We start from the raw sequence: 22,657 nt of genomic DNA, 5'->3' as shown, positions 1-22,657 counted from the left end.
TCAGATTATCGTATGATCGCTTCGAAAGTGGTATTTTTTTGTACGATCGTGTGTACTAGGCTTTAGCCTTTAACTTCTCTACACCATTGCAACAAACTACATGTCTGCTTCAATTTTATCACTAATAACTCAACGTCCTACCATCTGGTATTTCTCTCCTCTCCCCCTTTTCTTTTCACCGTTTCCCCTATTATTCTGGAAGCCCTTCTCTCCACCTCTTTGTTCTTGATCTCACTTCTTAACCCTATCTAGTTTGATGATTGACACTCTTCCTATTTCTTTATTAGTTTCCCTGACCTCTCACCAAGCTCATACTCTTTTCTCCAGCTGTTACTGATATCCAGAGAGCTGTCTAGCAGGATGCATTAGCTAAAATACTTCATCATGACTCATAGTGGGATCTCCCCTCTTGGCACATTTGTGAATAGTGGCATATTTTTTGCAATATTACTAAACTATCCTATTCTTTACAGTCAAAGAAGATGCCATCATGATGTCTGTTTGATCTGCATTTGCCATGGTTGCTGCACACATGATCAGTTACAACACCAGCCATTTGATGGCTTGACAGTTCAGTTGAGAGAACAAGCCTCTTTTACAGTTATCCAGTGGTGTATTTAGGTTTAGTACTGCCCTAGGCAACACAAAAATTGGACCCCCCTCCCCAGCGGAGCGAGCCTGACATTGACCAACAACACCCCTGTCACCCCCACCAATGAGAACTTTCCACTAACACACATGAAAAAGTCACTCACCTTCACAGCTTTGGACATCCTTGGGAACGAGAGTCGGTCTCTGCATACATCATCAAGGAGCCCGCAGCCTCTCTCGGTACCCACCTGGTCCCCATGATGCAAGTGTCCCTTCTTCCAGGGGGTGGTGCTGCCCCCCCTGAAAAATGCTGCCCTAAGCAAATGCCTTGTTTGCCTTGTGGTAAATACGCCCCTGCAGCAGGGGCGGACTGATAATTTGGAAACTCGGGCACTGCCCGAGGGCCCGGGGTCAGTAGGGGGCCCCATGAGATGCCCCTGGTACCTTTTTCATAGGCTTTTTTGAGTTTGGGCAAAGACACGGGGCCCCATGATCCCCTATTGCCCGGGGGCCCTATGAGTTGTCAGTCTGCCCCTGCCCTGCAGTTATCATTCATGATATGACTGTTTTAGAAATAGGTTAAAGGATAAGTTCACCTTTGGAACATGTTACATGTTTTATCTGTTTTTAGGGTGGAACATGTAACATGATAGGGCAGCACAGTGGCTAAATGGTTAGCACTTCTGCCTGGCAGTACTAGGGTCATTGGTTCAATTCCCAACCACGGCATGTTCTCCCTGTGTCTGCGTGGGTTTCCTCCAGTTACTCTGGTTTCCTTCCACATTATAAAGACATGCTGGTAGGATAATTGGATCCTGTCTAAAATGGCCCTTGTATGTATGAATGTAAGTTAGGGACCTTTGATTGTACACCCTTTGAGGGTTAGGGACTGATGTGAATGTACAATATATATGTAAAGCACTGCATAAATTGACAGCGCTATATAAGTACCTGAAAAAAATAAAATAATTAATGTTTCCATAGCCGCAGCTGCACCTGATGCCCCCCCCCCCACTCAGATAGCACAGCAAGACTTTTTTCTCATACTATCTGTTAGATTTGAAAACAGTGTGGCCATGCTGGGCTCCGCCCACTCAGCCGCATCACTCATTTACAGAGTTCTGTGATTGAGTGCCTACAAGTCCCAGCAGCCTTAGTGTCTGTCAGCTTGTAGCTTTCAATGAACCACGGCGCTATGGAGCGCCGTGGTAGTTCATTGAAGCTTCCTGTCAGAATATCTGCTTGACCGTACATCCCGCATGGCTAGCAGATATTCTGACAGGTCTGCGGGAGACCTGCATGGCATCACCGATCTACTGATGGCTGGTGTAATGCTCTCCAGGTTCCTGCAGAAACAAATAATAAATGCACATTTTTTGCAGGTAAAAAAATGTGCATTTATTATTTTTGTCTAAAAGATGAACTTATCCTTCATATAGATTGCATAGCTCCCAAATGTCCCTTGTTTGGAGGGACTGTCCCTCTTTTGAAACCATATCCCACTGTTCCTCATGCAGCCTCAGTTTTCTCTCTTTTTGGTGTCCTTTTATGAAGCAGAGATCAGCGGCAATCCTGAGGATCGTTGCTGATATCCGATCATTAGTGGTTTAGGAAACACAGATGATCAGTGGAGAACATGTTCTCCGCTGATCATCTCAGCACACAGATGGCCAATATATGAAGGAGCGATGTCAGCCCTTCACTGGCGATCTGTATTTTCCCTCCAGATTCTCCAGTCCAGAGCTGGAGAATCGGAGGAACAGCAAACGAAGCAGCGATAATTTACTGCTGCTTAGTAAACGGTGTTTGACTAATCTCTTAGGTGTCCTTTTATGACACAGAGAATAGCTGTGATTCAGAGGATCACAGCTATTCTCTGGTCATTCACAGTTTATAACACTCAGGAGAACATGTTCAGCCCTTCACTGGAGATCTGTGTTCTCCCTCCAGATTCTCCAGCCAAGAGCTGGAGAATCGGAGGGACCGCAAACTAAGCAGAAATAATTTACCTCTGCTTAGTAAACTGATCTTTTACTGTAATCTCGCGAGATTATAGTAAAATCAGCCATTTTCCAGCGTCTGTGGACCGTTCTCCCTTCGTTTGGAGAACTTATCTACATATGCTTCATAAACGGCATTCACAGGAGAACTGTGTTCTCCGAGAATGCCGGAGAACTGAGCAGCAATCTATTACTGCTGGTTCATAAACGGACACCAATATGTCATCTCGCGAGATTATAGTAAAAGCAGCCGTTTTCCAGCATTGAAAGTGTTTGTAGATCACTTCTGCCTTCATTCAGAGAACTGATCTACACCGCTTCATAAAAAGGCATTCAGAGGAGAAATGTCTTCTCCAAGAATGCCGAGAACTGAGCACCGCTGCATGATAATAGGACACCTTTGTTCTGATGTGGACATCTCTAAACAAAATGTTCTGTTTTACTACAAAAAGTGTTATTCTGCTCTAAACTTTTTATCCAACCTCTATATTGCTGCATTCAAAATTTTGAAAAGCCAACATAAAGGAAAAATAGAGGTCAAAAAACACTTGTATGGTTTAGCCAAAATATTTTTTGCGTATTAGATCTGTAGCGCTTGTCGATTGAGACACATTTAAGTGCACAGGGCCGCTTGGCGAGCGCTTTGTAACCAGTTGCACTATGGCTTGCTAGTGTGATGATCAAAGAGTTAAAGCAGGTTGTGAGGTGGCCTCCTTACTGCCTGTCAAATGTTCTCTGAAGAATGATCCAAACTTGGACCGCTCTTCAGAGACTATAGCTTGTGTGAAAAAGCCCTTAAAGTGGAACTTTAGTCAGAAAATGGAGTCCTGCTTGATCATTTCATGCTGGCCTTTTTTTCAGGTATAGCTATATAAAACATTCAAAATAAGTGTTATAGTTATAAGTATGGCGCTAAACGTGCAAGAAACAATCTGATTAGATTAAATAAAGCAGAAGTGAAAACAAAATTGACAACACTGAAAGATGTGTAGAAAAATGATTGCAAAAAACAATAAGTCCCAATGCCAAAAGAGCACTAAAAGGTATCTTGAAGTGCAAGCATAGATCTTCAGTTGCTAGATGATCAAACAAATCCAAGTGAACCATGTGTCACCCCACTCCGTGCTCAAAGAATGCTTACCAGATATATTTGAGAGTGGTCAAAATGGGCACAAGAGCAATCATATGGCAACCACTTCATCCTCCTTCATAACCTCCAATGATGGTTCAGATGGTGTTCACCCACTCCACATGGATCATCTGTGCATATGTTGTCAGGCCTCCTCCACACCGATCCCATGCTGCCTCCTCCTCCGCCGCTGCCACACTCCCGGACCAAAACCATCAAACAGCAAAACTTCTCCAGGACTCTGTGAATAATAAGTGCCTACACTGTTTAAAATCCAGTAATACACTGCCTCACCCTGATCTGCACATGCTCAGTTGCTCTCTATTCTCGGCACTGTGCCTAAAATCAGAGCCTCAAGAGGCTGATCAGCTGACAGCATTAAGATTTACTACTGCTGAAGGGAGAAGAAAGCAACAGGAATGACACAGACTGCACAGAGGAACACAGATTAGGGAGGGAGAAAAGCAGGAGAGGTGACAGGACAAACTCTGCTGCCAGGAAGACACAAAAGAGTTACATTTACAAGGATGGTGTCTTATCTTATCCACTGATATTCTCTCCTTTCTCCATCATAGGCAGCACTGTGAAGTTTCTGTCAGCCTTCATCTCTATCTGAGCAAAGAAGTACAATCAAGGCTGGAAATGTACATATTTTAATTACATAAAGTGACAAATAGTTTTTAAGACCAAGGAGAGGGTGAGAGTTTCCAATAAGGAAGCGACTGCTCTGGGCTTCAAAAAAATGGTGGCCTCCAGCAAGAAGAAACAGGAGCAATGCTGGAGACAATTTACAGCACACCCTAATTTTGGTAGCATAGTAACTAATGTGTTAAACATTAGTTGTTAGTCGCTTTGGTCTCGTGTGTTTGGCCTCCTTTTCACCTTGTTCCATCTCTCCATACGCCGGGATACCCGATATGCCTTGCTTCATTGCCCCATACCGGGCCTCTTGGCTCACCAGCAGAAGTTGGCTTCTTATCTGTTTTTATCGGCCACTAGAACATTTGTCCCTCTTCAGGGAGTGCGGGATCGTATGACTACTATGATGCTCAACGAGCAGATGTCGAGTATCCGCAACGACTCCCACCGTAAATTTTTGAAAATATGGGAGCCGTGGTTACAATATGCCTTTCCCATACTCCCCCTGGCTAATCTGGGGATGTAATGGCATTCGATACTGGCGCTCTTGGACCCCTGCTTTTTGCCCCCCCCCTTTTTTTTTCCCTTTCTCTCTCTCTCTGTCTTTGGTGTGACTGGACAGCTGCCTTTAGTTGTTAGAGTCAGTTGCATTAATGTTTTGTACCTTATGTGCCATTGATAGCCCCTGCGTGGGCGTACCTTTTGCCCTGTTTGCATTAGAGCACTGTTTTTCCTTTTTTTTTTTTTTTTTTTTTATATTTTGCATTTTTTTTCTGTGCAATTGATAGCCCCTGTGTGGGCGTGTTTTATTGCTTCTGTTTTATAATGTTTAAAAATTAATAAAAACCATTGGAATAAAAAAAAAAAAAAAAAAAAACATTAGCTGTTAGCAAACTGTTATGCGTAAAGTTCCACTTTAATCACCTAAGCCTGGCTTCACACTACAGTGGTGCAATAAATCACATGTGATTTGGACAGGAATCGCACTGCATTCCTGTTCAAATCATATGTGATTCTTTGCAGTGCAATTTGAGCCATTCATTTTGTATGGGCTCAATTCGCACGGCACCTGCACGAAAAAGGTGCAGGTATCTTTTTTTTTGCTGCACTGGAATATGTGAACACCCATGCAATCCAATTCTTACTGTCTCACTTTATTTTATGACCTGTTTTGGGGTGTCATTAACCACTTCAGCACAGGGCACTTTTACCTCCTCTCACACTCTGAATGACTATAACACTTTTTATAATTTTCTTCACACAAATAGAGCTTTCTTTTGGTGGTATTTAATTACCACTGGGTTTTTTGTTTTTTTTTGCAAAATAAGCAAAAAAAAGGAGAAACTAACAAAGTGGATGTTTTGTCAAAATTTTCTATTACAAAATTTTACAAATAATTAATTTTTCTTCATAAATTTAGGCTAAAATCTATACTGCTACATATCCTTGGTAAAAATAACCCAAATTAGTGTATATTATTTAGGCTGTGTGAAAGTTACTACAAGCTATGCTACGTATCATTACGTATCATAACTACTAAAAGTATCTACAAGCTATGCTACGTATCATTGAAAATGAATCAATCTAGATGTACTGACCTATCTCATTTCTTGTAGCCTTAAAATGTCAAGACATTACAAATACCCCCCAAATGGAAAGTAGACAGTCCAAGGTATTTAGTAAGAGACATTGAGTGAGTTTTGCTAAGTTGTAATTTTTTTACCACAATTCTTGGGAATGTGAAGAAATTAATATTATTTTTTTTAACACAAAATTGTCATATTAACAAATTATTTCATGTGATAGATTTTTTCACTGCCTGGCCCAACATCCATGTAGCACCTACAGACGTTCTAGAGACATAATTTACACATCTAATTTCTTGAATATCACATTTTTGAAGGCACTGGAGCACCAGGACAGTGGAAACACCCACAAAATGACCCCATTTTGGAAGGAAGACACCCCAACTCATATTCTATGAGGCAGAATTAGTCTTTTGAAAATGTAATTTTTTTTCCACAAGTTTTTGGAAAATGTGGAGAGAAAATTAAAACATATTTTTTTTACACAAAGTTGTCAATTTATAAGATATTTCTAAAACACAGCATAGGCATAGCAAGAATTACACTCCAAAATACATTCTGCTACTCGTCCTGAGAATGGCGATACCACATGTGTGAGGCTTTTACACAGCCTGGCCACATAAATAGGCCCAACATCCAAGTAGCTCTTACAGGCATTATAGGGACATAAACAACTCATCTAATTCCTGACTACCTATCATATTTGTGAAGGCCCTGGAGCACCAGGACAGTGGAATTACCCACAAAATTACCCCCTTTTGGAAAGAAGACATCCCAATTTATATTCTATGACTCATAATGAGTCTTCTGAACATGTAATTTTTTTCCACAACTTGGAAAGAAAATAAAAACTTTTTTTATACACAAAGTTGTCAGTTTATAAGATATTTCTAAAACACAGCATGGAATTACACCCAACAATACATTCTGCTACTCCTCCTGAATATGGTGATACCATATGTGTGAGACTTTTTCACAGTCTAGCTAAACAAAAGATTACATGTGGTTATAGTAGAGTAGTTGTCCACAGAGGAGAGCACTGGTCCAGGAAGCAGGCAGAGATGTGGTCAGCAACAGCCAAAGCAATCATCATGGCATCAGGCAGGAATATGGTCCATAAAAAGTCCTGGGTCATTAGAGGCAGCAGACAGAGATATGGCCAGCACAGCAAAAGTATTGGTCCAGGCAGCAGGTAGGAACTTGGTCAATAAAAAAGTCCTGGAAGATCACAGGCAGCAGACAGAGATATGGTCAACACAGCCAAAGCATTGGTCCAAGCAGCCAGCAGGCTTAGGGTCTCGGTCTGGTAGGACCGGAGCATAGGGGTAGAGGCTTCATCCCACCCAATCTCTTTGAAGCTTTCAGACTAACAGTCCCTGTTTCGGGAATTACAAAACCCGGAGAGAACCAAAAACTGTTTTTCTCTACTCGGAACTCTGCTCTGAAGCCCCTCACATGTGTGAGACCCCTGTATTATCTTGAATCCCACTACTACAGTAGCAGGGCAAAACATCATCTAAAAAACATGATTGATTACCAGGCCAAGATAAGTACAGGTGGAAGGCAGAAACATGGTCGATAAATAATCCAGATGGCAGGCGGAGGCATTGCCGATAAACAGGCTAGGGTCAGTTCAGGTGGAAGGCAGAAACGTGGTTTAGAAACAATCCAGAGGGCAGGCAGAGGCATCGTCAGTATACAGGCCAGGATCAGTCTACGTGGAATGCAGAGGCATGATCAATCAAGGCAGCAGGCAAATGATCAGCACAAATATTAGAAATGGGGAAATGGCAGGCTGTTAAAAGAAAAGGAAACTAATATTTCAGGGACATGTGATAAGGTCGGAAGCAGTCTCCGATGCATAGGCCTGGTTGGCAGGGACATTTGGGACAATGAAAGCTGGTGTCTTTCCTAACTGCTGCATACCCTACATCTTTTTTGGCGTCTTCTTCCTGTTTCTGTTGGTGAAATGACCAAATGGAAAAAGTAAATTACAACTTTTTTATACCAGAAGAGGGATTTTTTTTGTTAATAAATAGGTCTGTAGCATTTGATCATTTAAATCCACCCCCCCCCCCCCACACCCCCATAAATTGATTGTAAGCATGCATACACTCCGGCTTTTGGATGGGGCTGCGTCTTCCATAAATTTCAACCGCAAAGTCATTGTGGATGGTGGACAAAATGTACACATCTCTCTTATCTTAAGCCTTTCTGGTTTGAGCGGGTGGTACCACAGGCCAAGGTTTTCTCATGGTACAAGTGACAGAAAAGTGGCAGACTTGTGTAATAATTGTCTAGGTCAGCGTTTTTCAACCACTGTGCCGCGGCACACTAGTGTGCCATGAGATATTGACTGGTGTGCCGTGGGAAAAATTCCAATTTCATCCGTAACATGTAGCCTCGGCTCACAAATAGACCAATCATTAGAATCTAATGATTGGTCTATTTGTGAGCCGAGGCCACATGTTACGGACTATAAATAGCTCCGGTGTCACTGTTACACTGACAGGAGAAGACATCGCAGTAGATCGCCGATGCGCAGAAGAGCACCGAAGGATCTGGACTCTGGAGGATTATCGCGGACGCAGCACAGAAGAGCGCTGAGTGATGGATCTGGAGGAGACAGGAGCAGAAGAGCGCTGACTGATGGATCTGGATGGAGTGCTGAGTGTGACGGACAGCGGCTATCTGGAGGAGACAAGCGCAGTAAGTACTGAGTGACAGTGAGACAGGAACAGATACTGCAGTGATGGACACATTTTTGAAAAGGAAAGAACTGGACTCTGAACAAAATTCGGAGCCAGATAAGAGCCCAAGTATGAGTGGGGATCAAAAGAAAGCAAAGATGGTTAGCTCAAGGAAATTCTCTGGCACAAGGCAATATAGCGAAAGCTATATTTCATTTGGATTTACTTTCACCGGAGATGCAAAGAAACCAACTCCACTGTGTGTGGTGTGTGGTGAAAAGCAATCTAACAGTGCTATGGTCCCAAGTAAACTTAAACGCCATCTCCAAACGAAACACCCTTCGCTTCAAAACAAGAATGCGGACTTTTTTGTTCGCCTGCGTGAAAACACGGAGAAACAGGTCACTTTCATGAGAAAAACCACAAAGGTAAATGAAAGAGCTCTTAAAGCTAGCTATCAAGTTTCTGAACTTATAGCCAAGTCAAAAAAGTCGCACACTGTGGCAGAGACATTAATACTTCCCGCCTGCAAAGCTATTGTAGAGGAGATGCTCGGACCTGAAGCAGCTAAGGAAATAGACAAAGTCCCTCTCTCAGACAACACAATTTCCAGACGTATTATTAATGACATGTCTGCAGACATAGAAAGTGTGGTTTTGGAAAAGATCCGTATCAGTGAGAAATTTGCATTGCAACTTGACGAGTCTACTGATATCAGTGGACATGCTCAACTCTTGGCCAATGTGCGTTTTGTGGATGGTGATGCAATTAGAGAAAACTTCTTTTTTTGCAAGGCATTGCCAGAAAAAACAACAGGAGAAGAAATTTTTCGAGTCACATCAGAATACCTTGAACAAGGAGGACTTAAGTGGGAAAACTGCACAAGTGTCTGCACCGATGGAGCTGCAGCCATGGTCAGGCGCACCAAAGGCTTTGTAAGCAGAGTGAAGGAAAGAAATCCAGATGTGATTGTTACGCATTGTTTTTTACACCGTGAGGCCCTCGTAGCCAAGACTTTACCAGCAGACCTAGTTCCTGTGTTGGATGATGTTGTGCGCATGGTAAACTTTGTAAAGTCACGACCCGTGAAAAGTCGCATGTTTGCAGCTTTGTGTGAGGAGATGGGAGCGAAGAATAAAACCTTGCTGTTTCATACGGAGGTCCGGTGGTTGTCGGGTGGCAAGGTCTTGGTTCGTGTGTATGAGCTGCGGGAGGAACTTAAAGTGTTTCTGACAAATGAGAGGTCAGATTACGCAAAGCTGCTTGCAAGTGATGAGTGGTGTGCAAGACTGGCATACCTGACAGATATTTTTCATCATCTGATTGAGCTGAACACACGAATGCAAGGCCGAAATGAGTAGGAGGAGTTCCCCGTTCTGGCAAACAAAGCTATTTTGACATTGCTCCCATTTTCCACTACATATCTGTGTGAGATGAGCTTTTCAAGCCTGATTGCTATAAAAACTAAAGACAGAGAGAGACTGAGAGCTGTTGACGAAGAGCTACGTGTGTGTCTTTCTTCGATTCCTGCCAGAATATCAGCTTTGTGTTCAGCCAAACAGGCCCAGGTTTCGCACTGAGTAAGTAAACAGAAATATGAACAATTATAAAATACTTTATTATTTCATAATAAAGTAATTATAAAATAATTTCTTTGTGTTTGATTCCTATTCAAGAGAATTACTTTATATATAGTCAATATAGGCACAGAGGTAATTTTTTTTAACATTTTCTAATGGTGGTGTGCCTCGTGATTTTTTTCATGAAAAAAGTGTGTCTTTGCACAAAAAAGGTTGAAAAACACTGGTCTAGGTGAATGTCATACCCCTTTTGGAACAGTGGGAATGCCAGGTCCCAGACAATTTTTCCACTTGTGTAGGTTGGGGGCTAGAGCTTGCAGTCTATGCCTTCATACACGCGGAAGGCATGCACATACTGTATCCCATGGCACTTTCACAGAGCTTGTTGAGCTTCAGTTCATACCTGTCCCTTTTACTGGGAATGCATGGCTTGATTCCCAGCCAGCCAGTAAAGTGGACAAGGGACTCTTCCACACAGATGATTTGCTCAGGGACAAATCTACTACTTTCTACTGGTTCCTTTTCCGAATCAGAATCGGATGGTGAGAGCTCCCCACTGCTCTTGCCCGTCATACTTAGGATTTTATATGCCTCCTCACTAGTATACAATTTTTGTGACATGGAGGCTCTATGACGGGTAAACTTCTGACTGGCGGCTCTGATGGGTACACTGCTGATGGGCAGCAGTGATGGTGGCACTGTGATGGCTGCACTGATGACAGCTGCTGTGACAGGTACACTGATGGGTTATGCTGATAGATGCACTGACAGTTAAACTGATAGGTTGTGACAGGTACACTTATGGCTGCTGTGATAGATACACTAATGGGCTGTGACAGGTACACTGATGGTTGTGACAGGTGCACTGATGAGCTGTGACAGGTGCACTAATGGGCTGTGACAGGTACACTGATGGGCTGTGACAGGTACATTGATGGCTGTGACAGTTACACTGATGGCTGTGACAGTTACACTGATGGGCTGTGACAGGTACACTGATGGCTGTGACAGGTGCACTGATGGGCTGTGAAATGTACACTGATGAGCTGTGATAGGTACACTGATGGGCTGTGCTGATAGATGCACTGACAGTTAAACTGATGGGTTGTGACATGTACACTTATGGCTGCTGTGATAGATACACTAATGGGCTGTGACAGGTACACTGATGGCTGTGACAGGTACATTGATGGCTGTGACAATTACACTGATGGCTGTGTAAGGTGCACTGATGGGCTGTGACAGGTACACTGATGGGCTGTGACAGGTACACTGATGAGCTGTGATAGGTACTCTGATGGCTGTGACAGGTGCACTGATAGGCTGTGACAGGTACACTGATGGTTGTAACAGGTGCACTGATGAGCTGTGACAGGTGCACTAATGGGCTGTGACAGGTACACTGATGGGCTGTGACAGGTACACTGATGAGCTTTGATAGGTGCACTAATGGGCTGTGACAGGTACACTGATGGGCTGTGACAAGTGCACTGATGGCTGTGAAAGGTACACTGATGAGCTGTGATAGGTGCACTGATAGGCTGTGACAGGTACACTGATGGCTGTAACAGGTGCACTGATGAGCTGTGACAGGTGCACTAATGGGCTGCGACAGGTACACTGATGGGCTGTGACAGGTACACTGATGGCTGTGAAAGGTACACTGATGAGCTGTGATAGGTGCACTGATAGGCTGTGACAGGTACACTGATGGCTGTAACAGGTGCACTGATGGGCTGTGAAAGGTACACTGATGAGCTCTGATAGGTACACTAATGAGCTGTGACAGGTACACTGATGGCTGTGACAGGTGCACTGATGGCTGTGAAAGGTACACTGATGAGCTGTGATAGGTACACTAATGAGCTGTGACAGGTACACTGATGGCTGTGACAGGTGCACTGATGAGCTGTGACAGGTACATTGATGGGCTGTGCTGATAGATGCACTGACAGTTAAACTGATGGGTTGTGACAGGTACACTTATGGCTGCTGTGATAGATACATTAATGGGCAGTGACAGGTACACTGATGGGCTGTGACAGGTACATTGATGGCTGTGACAATTACACTGATGGCTGTGTAAGGTGCACTGATGGGCTGTGACAAGTACACTGATGGCTGTGACAGGTGCACTGATGGGCTGTGACAGGTACACTGATGGGCTGTGATAGGTACCCTGATGGCTGTGACAGGTACAGTGATGGCTGTGAATGGTACACTTATGAGCTGTGAGAGGTGCACTGATAGGCTGTGACAGGTACACTGATGGCTGTAACAGGTGCACTGATGAGCTGTGACAGGTGCACTGATGAGCTGTGATAGGTACACTAATGAGCTATGACAGGTACACTGATGGCTGTGACAGGTGCACTATTGGGCTGTGAAAGGTACACTGATCAGCGGCTGTGACAGGTGCTCTTTTATTTGGGGGACAATTAGGGCAGTATAATGCACTAAACAGTAGCTGTAGAGCTGTAACTCACTGTTCCTGGGTCTTCTCACACAAAATCGGTGAGTGAGAAGCCAGTAACGGCGAGATACCGAGATTTTTTTTTACATTTGTGACCGGCTGTGGCTCTGACTGGAAACATCCTGCCATATGTGAAAGAGCTAATTTCATTGTCTCTTTCCTTTGATTAGTGGTGCGCTGTGTCTGGGGGACACAGCTCATCACTGATCGCCGCACCGCGTGCCCCTGGGGGTGCGCACAAGTGGCGAGACTGGTAGGACGTCATATGATTCTCACCTCCAGCTGCACCCGTTTTATGACTGTAGTCTGTTTCCTGAGAAACATCCCCCACTATTCATGTGATCCTTATCAGCTTCTAATTGGGGTGGAGTTGAATGTTCATTTGAGCATCTCTCTATAAATTTAGATCAGCTCATGGGGGGCAATCACTGATGGGGGTGCTGCTTCTGATTGAGTGCTGCTTTGAAGGAGTGCGAAGCAGTTAACTCATCCACTCCCTCATCATATCACGACTCGACTACTGCAACTCCCTCCTCACTGGCCTGCCTCGCCGCTGGCTATCCCCGCTTCAGTCGATCCTGAATACGGTGGCCAGACTCATTCACCTTTCCAACCGCTCCGTTTCCGCCACCCCCCTCTGCCAATCCCTCCACTGGCTTCCGATTGCGCAACGGATCAAATTCAAAACCCTAACACTGACGTACAAAGCTGTCCACCATACTGCCCTGAACTACATCACTGACCTAATATCCAAGTACCGCCCAGCACACACACTCCACTCCTCACAAGACCTCCTTCTCTCTAGTTCCCTGGTCTCCTCCTCCCATGCCCGCCTCCAGGACTTCTCCAGGGTGTCACCCATCCTCTGGAACTCCCTGCCCCAACCCATCAGATTATCACCTACTCTCCTCTCCTTTAGGCGCACCCTGAAAACCCATCTCTTCAGGGAAGCCTACCCCACCCCCTGCTAACTTGCCGACCTCCTCCACTCTTCCTACCACTCCATCCCCCACAGCTATCTCCTCCTGTGCCACCATCCCCTCCCTCCTAGATTGTAAGCTCGAAAGAGCAGGGCCCTCAATCCCCTCATGTTTTGCATTGTATTGGTATTGTTCTGTCACATGTTCTGTCCCCCTTTGTAATGTACAGCGCTGAGCGAACTATTGGCGCTTTATAAATACTGTATAATAATAATAATAATATGATGTCCACCCGGAGGGACAATAGGCTCACCCAGCTGTCATTTTACTATAGGTCGGGCGGGAAATGGTTAATTCAACATTGACACCCCTGGCTAATCGCATGAACGGAGTGAGATTTCAGTACAGGAAATGCTTGGGATTCGCTGCGTTTCCCACACCACATATATGTAAACTGAGGCTCAATGTGCATTATCCTTTTGTATCATTTTAATAAGGGGTCCTTCCTACTACCTGAAGTGACCTGAATTTTTCAGCACTGCATAAACACAGGTCACTACAAGGGCAAATAGAAAAAAAATGTTTTTTATGCGCCTCGCTCACACTGCAACACACATGAATGCATCTCAACGCAATGCAATGTGCATAAAACATGCACAAATGGTAGTTTCTGCACATATACGTGTAGTGCAGTGTGAAAGGACCTTGATACTTCTGTTACAGTAAATAAAAGAGCTCAAGGTCACATAGAGCTAGAACTGTTGCCTAATACTACCTCATCAATCATGGCTGCTGAGGGTTCATCAGCACAATGTCTGCAGCGGCCCGGGCATTGGTGGGTAGTCTCTGACATCAATGCTGTGTGCCGGAAGCAGCGTGCTTCTAGGATAGCGCTGGACCGGTGGTGTACGGAGTGAAGCCGACAGCATGACAGGTTATCAGCGGCTGTGGAGGTGCAGCCGGTGGCTGGGACAATGCAGGGTCGGATTACTGGGAGCGGCACCAGAGACTGGCTGGAGGCCGCACATACGAGGCAGGCTTTACTCTGCTGTCAGCTCTCAGGATGCATCAATCAGGACTCGGCTCAGCCGCTGTGTCAGCGCTGCCCATTCTTCCAATGTCCCCCGGCTGTGTACCGTCCACTGCCGATCTGTACATGAATTCGGGAGTCGGGGCAGCGGTGCTTCCTCTGGAGAGGACGGGGCACAGTCCGGGGAAGGAGGAGATGAGAGCAGTAGTGGGGAGGATGGTGGAGGAGCAGAAGCCGCTTACAGCGCCCCCATAGTCACTGCTCTCACCCCTCTCATGATTCCCGAGGTGTTCCCCAATGTCCCTGTCATTGCAGTGTCCAGGAACCCCGTCTTCCCCAGGTTCGTCAAGATCATTGAGGTAAGGCACGGGTCTCCAAACCTTCTAAACAGGGCCAGTTTACTGTCCTTCAGACGTTAGGGGGGCTGGACCGTGGCTATTGGAAGTAGGAAAGGGCCTGATGTCAGTTGGAATAGATGTCCAGTGTCCCACCTTTGGTGTCAAAGGAAGGAAGAGCACCCCTTCATTGGTGTCAGTGGGAGGAATTGGTCTCACTGGTAGGAGTGTGCCCCATCGTTGGTGTCAGTGGGAGGATTTGTGACCCATCATTGGTGTCACAGGTAGGAGTGTGCCCCATCATTGGTGTCAGTGGGAGGATTTGTGACCCATCATTGATCCCCATCATTGGTGTCACAGGTAGGAGTGTGCCCCATCATTGGTGTCAGTGGGAGGAATTGGGACCCATCATTGGTGTCACTGGTAGGAGTGTGCCCCGTCGTTGGCGTCAGTGGGAGGAATTGTGACCCATCATTGGTGTCACTGGTAGGAGTGTGCCCCGTCGTTGGCGTCAGTGGGAGGAATTGTGACCCATCATTGGTGTCACTGGTAGGAGTGTGCCCCATCGTTGGTGTCAATGGGAGGAATTGTGACCCATCATTGGTGCCACTGGTAGGAGTGTACCTCATCGGTGGTGTCAGTGGGAGGAATTGTGACCCATCATTGGTTTTACTGGACCCCATAATTGGTGTCACTGGTAGGAGTGTGCCCCATTGTTGGTGTCAGTGGGAGGAATTGTGACCCATCATTTCCCCCATCATTGGTGTCACAGGTAGGATTGTGTCTCATCATTGGTTTCAATGGGAGGAATTGGGACCCATCAATGGTGTCACTGGTAGAAGTGTGCCCCATCGTTGGCATCAGTGAGAGGAATTGTGACCCATCATTGGTGTCATTGGGCCCCATCATTGGTGTCACTGGTAGGAGTGTGCACCATCGTTGGTGCCATTGGGAGGAAATATACCCCTTCATTGGTGTCAGTGGGGAGAATTTTGTTCCATTTTTGGTATCCATGGATGAAATAGTGCCCCAAGGGCCGGATAAAAGCAGGCAAAGGGCTGCAGTTTGGAGACCACTGAGGTAAAGGCTGACATTAACACTGTGTGGGGGAACCTAGGTAGAGGCCGGGATTAGGTGAAAGAACAGCCTAACTATATCTATTCTTAATCACTTGACCTCCGGAGATTCCCCCCTCCCCTCCTGACCAGGCCATTTTTTGCGATACGGTGCTGCGGTATTGTAACTGACAATTGCACAGTCATGCAACACTGTACATAAATGAAATGTGTCATTTTTTTTCCCCTCACACAAATAGAGCTTTCTTTCGGTGGTATTTGCTCACCTCTGCAGTTTTTTATTTTTTTCGCTATAAACAAAAACGCCAACATTTAACCAGTAGTCTGCTGCCCTATATCAGAAATACTGCTGCAGGGCTACATAAAGTCACGTTTATATATACGTGATTTGCATTTCCAGGTAGGGAGTGCGCACCTGCGCCACCCTACTTGTGCTGGCATTGGTGGCTACAGATATCAATCACCAGGTCCTGGCCAGAGATTCTCCTCCGGCACCCAGCGATCACCGAGAAACAGTGACGGGAGAGACCTGTGTGTAAACAACACAGGTCTCTCCCCTGCCAGCAATAACATGCTGCTGTGTATTTCTCTACACAGCAGATGTTTGGGGCAGTGGTGCACCGAAATTAAAATTCCAGTGCCGAAACCAAAAATTCAGGATGCACTTGGCCAAAAACGAAACCGAAATGGACAGTTTGTAAAAATGTACATATTTTTAAAACGCAATTTTTTTGGCAATAAATACACTTTAATTAAAAAAACAATATATACCCTACATTTTTGTAAAGTATGAAAGATGATGAAACCCAACATGTCACGCTTTAAAATTGCGCACGCTCGTGGAATGGCGCCAAACTACGGTACTTAAAAAATCTCCATGGGTGACGCTTTAAAAATTTCTACAAGTTAGCAGTGTAAAGTTACAGAGGAGGTCTAGTGCGAGAATTATTGCTCTTGCTCTGACATTCGCGACAATACCTCATGTGTGGTTTCAACACCGTTTACATATGTGGGTGTGGCCTACGTATGCGTTCACTGCTTACAAGCGCGGGGGCACTTTCAACTTTTTTTTTTTTTTTTTACACCGTCCCTTTAAAAAAAGTTATTTATTCCTTTCACAAGGAATGCAAACATCCCTTGTGATACAAATAAGCAGTGGCAGGTCCTCTTTATGAAGAGATATGAGGTCAATAAGACCCCAGATCTCTTCTCTACAATGTAAAGCATTAGTCAAAAAAAACCATTGATCTAGTGCTTAAAAAACCAGAAGTGACGTATGCCATCACTCCAGTCCTTCAAGGGCATAGAGATGAGTGGAGGCCATCTTTGCTTCACTGATCTCTATGCCCAACGCCAGGATCGTTGGATGGGTTCTCAGGCAAGCCTGAGAACCACTGGGCAACATTTTCATATTTCCGTATGCCTATTTTCATATCGGCCAAAGGCCAATAGGGGTATTTTTGGCTGAAATATTTTGGTCACCGAAATTTCTGTGCATCTCTAGTTTGGGGGTCCTAAGTAACTTTTCTAGCAAAAAATACAGATTTTTAACCTCTTGCCAACTGCACTATAGCTGAATGACGGCTACAGCATGGTTGTCCAGTTCTGGGAGGGCATCCTAGAACACGCCCTCCCACACGTCCCCAGTGGCACACACCCGGCAGTCTCTGTGATCGCTGTGTCCTACGGACACAGCTGATCATGTGATGAGGTAAAAGACCGATCACGTGATGAGGTAAAAGGCCAGTTACAGCTGCCTTTTACCATGTGATCAGCTGTGTCCAATGACACCATATAAGGTAATGACGGGCGCAAGGTGGTTCTCTTGTTCTGGGAGGACATCATATGACGTCCTCCAACTCTAACCGTGCGTGCACGGCTCCAGGAGCGCGCAGTGTGGCGATTGGTGGTGCGCTGTGTCCCTTGGACACAACGGATAACCGATCAATGGAAAGAGCCGAAGATGTCAGCTCGGTCATGTGATCAGCTGTGTCCAATCACAGCTGATCGCATGTATATTTCAGGCTCCTGTATGTGGCTAGGCTCCCAAAAAGTCTCTCACATGTGGTACCCCAATACTCGGTAAAAGTAGCAGAATGTATTTTGGGGTGTAATTCCACATATACCCATGGCTTGTGTGAGCAATATATTATTTAAGTGACAACTTTGTGTAAAAAAAAAAAAAAAAAAAAAATTGTCATTTTCCAAAAACTTGTGGGGAAAAAAAAATATCTTCCATGGACTCAATATGCCTCTCAGTAGATAGCTTAGGGTGTCTACTTTCCAACAAGGGGTTATTTGGGGGTGTTTGTACTATCCTGGTATATTAGCACCTCAAGGAATGTGATGAGCAGTCAGAAAGTAAAAGCTGTGTAAATTCCATTATCTATTCGGTCTTTTTTTGTTTATAGCGCTAAAAATAAAAAGCACACAGGTGATCAAATACCACCAAAAGAAAACTCTATTTGTATGAAAAAAGGACATAATTTTTAATTTATGTACAGTATTGCATGACTGCGCAATTGTCAGTTAAACTACTGCAGCTCTGTATAGCAAAAAATGGCGTAAATTGCATTATCTATACCATAGTTTGTAGACGCTATAACTTTCACACAAAGCAATCAATATACACTTATTAGGATTTTTTTTTACCAAAGACATGTAGCAGAATACATTTTGAGCTAAATTTATGACTAACTTTGAGTTTACTACATATTTTTTATAGCCGAAAGTAAAAAATATTGTTTTTTTTTTCTCCAAATTTTCGGTCTCTTTTTGTTTATAGCGCAAAAAATAAAAAGCGCACAGGTGTGTAAAGTGGGAAAAAAAAGGACGTAAATTTAATTTGGGTACAGCATTGCATGACCGTACAATTACCAGTTGAAATAGTGCAGCGCCAAATAGCAAAAAAAAAGGCCTGGTCAGGAAGGCGGGTAAATCCTCCGGAGGGCAAGTGGTTAAAAAAGGAAAAAAAACTTGTCTTAAAACGGTAAGAAATAAACAGAATTTTTACTTGTTTGAATGTAACATAAAATGAGCCTAGCTGACGCTTGGTCATGTTGGTTTTTACTTTTGTCATCGAGTCCTGACAGTGGAGTCCTGGTTAGCTTTTTCCCATCGTGTCTACATTGGATAACAGTGTAATATAAAATAGGAAACCTGGTATGTGCTGGCAGGAGTGATGGATAATAAATAATAATGTGTAATTTAACTATTTGTGGTTTAGACCTCAGATTGGGTGAACTGGGACTGGGGTAATGTGAAATACCACATCTGTGCCGCTGTCACTGTTAAAAGAATTGCTGCAAATTCTTAAAGTGGTTGTAAACCTCAGATATGAAATATGAACAAATCATATCCCTCTATAGTGTGTACTTGTCTCAATCCAGAGCACGAAGTGTCATTTCTGTCTGCTGCCTCGTTCTATTGCTATCAGCCCGAATCCCCTCTGATCAGTTTTCCTGACACCAAAAGAAAAATTATGGGAGGATAGGGCACAGCCTGTGATTGACAGCCTCAGCTCTGTTCCTGTGTGCTGTGTGGAGGGGGGGTGTTGCTTCCCTCCAATCATCTCTTAGAGCTCTCCTTACTGAATGTAACTTCAGCTCTCCTCCCCCTGCTTTTCAGAGCTGAGATACTGTGTAAATTCAGCAATCTGAATGGATGTAGGGGACAGAAGCTATAGATAAACAGGTACAACTTACGTAGGAGGATTTGTTTCATCTCTGTGTATCACGTGAGGCCATTTGCTTCACTGCGTAAATGTAGGGGTTTACAACCACTTTTAAGGATACGTTCACCTTTAAACAAAAATTAATAAAAGTGCTTTTTTTTTTTTTTTTTGCAGGTGAAAAAATGTGCATTTATCTTTTTTTGTTTTGGAAGCCTATAAAGCATGTCACCAGCGATCGCTGATGCCATGCAGGTCTCCTGCAGTCCTGTCAGTGTATCTACTTCCTCGTACCTTGTACAGGGAAGCCAATACTTGCTAACGGGACGACTCTGTAAACTACCACAGCGCTCACAGTGCCATGTTCATTGAGAACTACAAGCCGACAGCCTCAAAGGCGTTTTTTTTTTTTTTCTTTAAATTGTGACAGCTAGTGGGAGCAGAAGATCCCCCGCTAGCTGTCAAAATGGGGGATCGGGGGTGCAGGGGCTGGTGCATTTGTAACATGTTACTCCCTGAATATGGGTGTAACATGTAATGACTTATCCTTTAGGTTCCAAGATCATCCTTCTCAGGCAAGATATCTGCCCATCTATGGCCTTCCTTGCACCATAAGAGCTATTGCCATAAATGCACAGACCAATCGATTTTAACAGAAAAAAAATTTCTGAACCTCCAGCAAACTTCATGTTTTATTTTCATTTACAAATGCTTTTCAGTTAACTGACCTTGTATGCATCATTTTTGACGTGCACAGCCTTGGTGTGATGGCCTTGGAATTTTAACCACAGTCTGTTGAAATGTCCCTTGCAGATCTGCAATAAAGTAATAGTCTACTGTACATAATAGAGCTGATGGATTAAAGGAAAAATACAGCCACTCATTCCAAACTAATGCAGGCTACCAAAGCAGTGTACGTAAACCATGGGTTTTATGGGGTAGGGCTCATGGGCCAACACAATAAATCACAGGCAAGTTTTTGTAAGATGGACTAAAAGGTCTAGCCCCACCCCCACCACCCTCCAGAAAAGGAAATGTAAAAATGTCATTTCCAGCTTCCAGGCCTTTGTATGGGCACAAACACAGGTTCAGTTTCAGACTGAATGCATTGTATATAGTAAGACTGTTTGACATTTCTGTATATAGAATAACTGAGCTATACTAGTATAAATTAATATTTTTATTATATTTTATTTATTTATTTATATACTAAATTGTATTTTTATTCTCAACTGAAGGTCAGAAACCCAAATCTTATGGCTCTTCTAAGGCGTAAAGTAAGGCTTGCCCAACCGTATGCTGGAGTTTTTCTCAAGAGAGATGACAAGTAAGTATGAAATAGCTTTGTAGAACTGGGGTGGGCAATTTTTAATAGAATTCAGGGGGCAGCCATTACATTCATCACATTTACTATTCATATGATCTAGTCGGTGTGAAGCCTGCCTGGTCAGGATGGATTATAGCGCCAATGAGTTTAGATCAGCGGTTAGCAACACTTTTGCAAGAAGCTTGATATTGGATGTTAGAAGGGAAATCAGTCAATGTGATTCAGGTTTAAGAGGATTTTTTTGTCAGGCTTCAAGAGAACAACTATACTCCCTTCATTCATAGGTTGGAGTGTTCCAAGGTCATAAGCTTCATTAGACATGGCTAACAGTTCGGGAAGCAGGATATTGCTGTATGTTTTATATATTTCTCCCAATAGCCCATCGGCGCTGGGATCCTTGTTAGGTAATCCAGACAGAGCTTTTTGTAGCTCTTCTAGAGTGATAGAGTCCAGTTTAGAGTGTGCTGTCGGGGAACAGAGTGGGCAAATTTATAAGAGTCTAGGAATAGTAACAAGGCATTTTCCTTGTGGGATACTTTATTGCTGTATAAATCGTGCTAGAAGAAGCTAAACACCGAGGCTGTGTCTGTGGGAGATGTTATAGTGGCATCGTTATTTGCACTAATAAAAGTCAGAGGTCGTCGGGATTTAGCTATAATGGCCAGGAGGTGTCCCTGTTTTCCACCTCCTCAAAAAATGCCAATGGCTCCCACTGCTGTCTCAGCCAATGAGGAGGGAGATTCCCTGGAGAGAGGAGGCTCTCATGCACATCGCTGGATTGCGATGAGGCTCAGGTTAGTATTGGGGGCTGCCACAGAATGTTTTGGTTTTTTTTTTACCTTCATGCATAGAATGCACAAAAAAATTTGAGCCTTTATGACCACGTTAACCAGTAAGTATTGATCTTGTAGAATCTGCCTTTGATATGGACTGTTATTTACCTCCAAAGAGAGGAGCAAGGGGTGTGGTCTGACAGGCCTCCGGCAGAGTAAATAAGGCAGGGTGGTGCCTTTCCCAGTGCCAAGGTAATTCTGGATATTCAGTAGCAGTGTTCAGTAGTATGTTGTAACCTCCAGACATTGGTAAGGCCAGTTTGCTGGAGGAACGTGGCAAAGGGTATGGGAGTATCAGTAGGTAAACAAACAAGATATACCTGTACTCAAATCCCAATAACTTGTACATGCATTTATCCATCAGGTGCCAAAGGGGTGTAACCACATATTAACACTAGAAATTCTGAAGGAACCCTCTGCACCTTGCTATATACCCTTTCCAGAAAATTTTTAGTTCACACATATTGCAATACATATTTACTCTGGCCAACTGCATACAGACTTGTATATGTATTGAAATATGTGTGAACTGAAAATCCCTCCTTTTTTTATTGCAAAGTTTGCTGGAAATGGTATATAGCAGTGTGCACAGGGTTCCTTCAGAATTTCTGAAGTTTTATTAGTTGGCACACTCCGAGCAGTGCTATATTTGTCCATACACGGGTTTAAATCGCATGCCATTGTGTCCCTGAGACTCTCCTTCATGGCTCTCTGTGCTCTGGCACAATCTTGGAATGGACTGCTTTGCCACCACTGCCTTTTTCTTTATTCTTTTCAG

At 44.1% G+C, this 22,657-nt stretch overlaps 2 protein-coding genes across 2 annotated transcripts in view; both read left to right on the top strand.

Annotated features, from left to right (window-relative positions):
• The first annotated feature begins 8,697 nt into the window (after positions 1 to 8,697).
• On the top strand, positions 8,698 to 9,996 carry LOC149473613 (zinc finger BED domain-containing protein 5-like). The gene has a single exon (XM_089674969.1). The coding sequence runs from the start codon at positions 8,698 to 8,700 to the stop codon at positions 9,994 to 9,996; it is 1,299 nt and encodes a 432-aa protein (XP_089531095.1).
• A 4,476-nt stretch (positions 9,997 to 14,472) lies between these two features.
• LONP1 (lon peptidase 1, mitochondrial) overlaps positions 14,473 to 22,657 on the top strand; it is a 32,146-nt gene continuing 23,961 nt past the window's right edge. The window contains exons 1-2 of the mRNA XM_089675692.1: positions 14,473 to 14,997; positions 20,958 to 21,046. Of these exons, the coding sequence (XP_089531818.1) occupies positions 14,536 to 14,997; positions 20,958 to 21,046 (551 nt within the window). The 5' untranslated portion in view covers positions 14,473 to 14,535. The remainder of the gene's footprint in view (positions 14,998 to 20,957; positions 21,047 to 22,657) is intronic.

This window comes from Staurois parvus, unplaced genomic scaffold (assembly GCF_062004578.1).
Source record: "Staurois parvus isolate SC_StPar_1 unplaced genomic scaffold, SC_StPar_1.0 ptg000013l, whole genome shotgun sequence".
Lineage (NCBI taxonomy): Eukaryota > Metazoa > Chordata > Amphibia > Anura > Ranidae > Staurois > Staurois parvus.
Note: the sequence above shows the minus strand (reverse complement) of the source record. Positions and strands in the feature narration are given on the sequence as shown.

Bases quoted from the DNA above. Each gene is read 5' to 3' on its own strand.
- LOC149473613 (XM_089674969.1), top strand. From the start codon at position 8,698: ATGGACACATTTTTGAAAAGGAAAGAACTGGACTCTGAACAAAATTCG.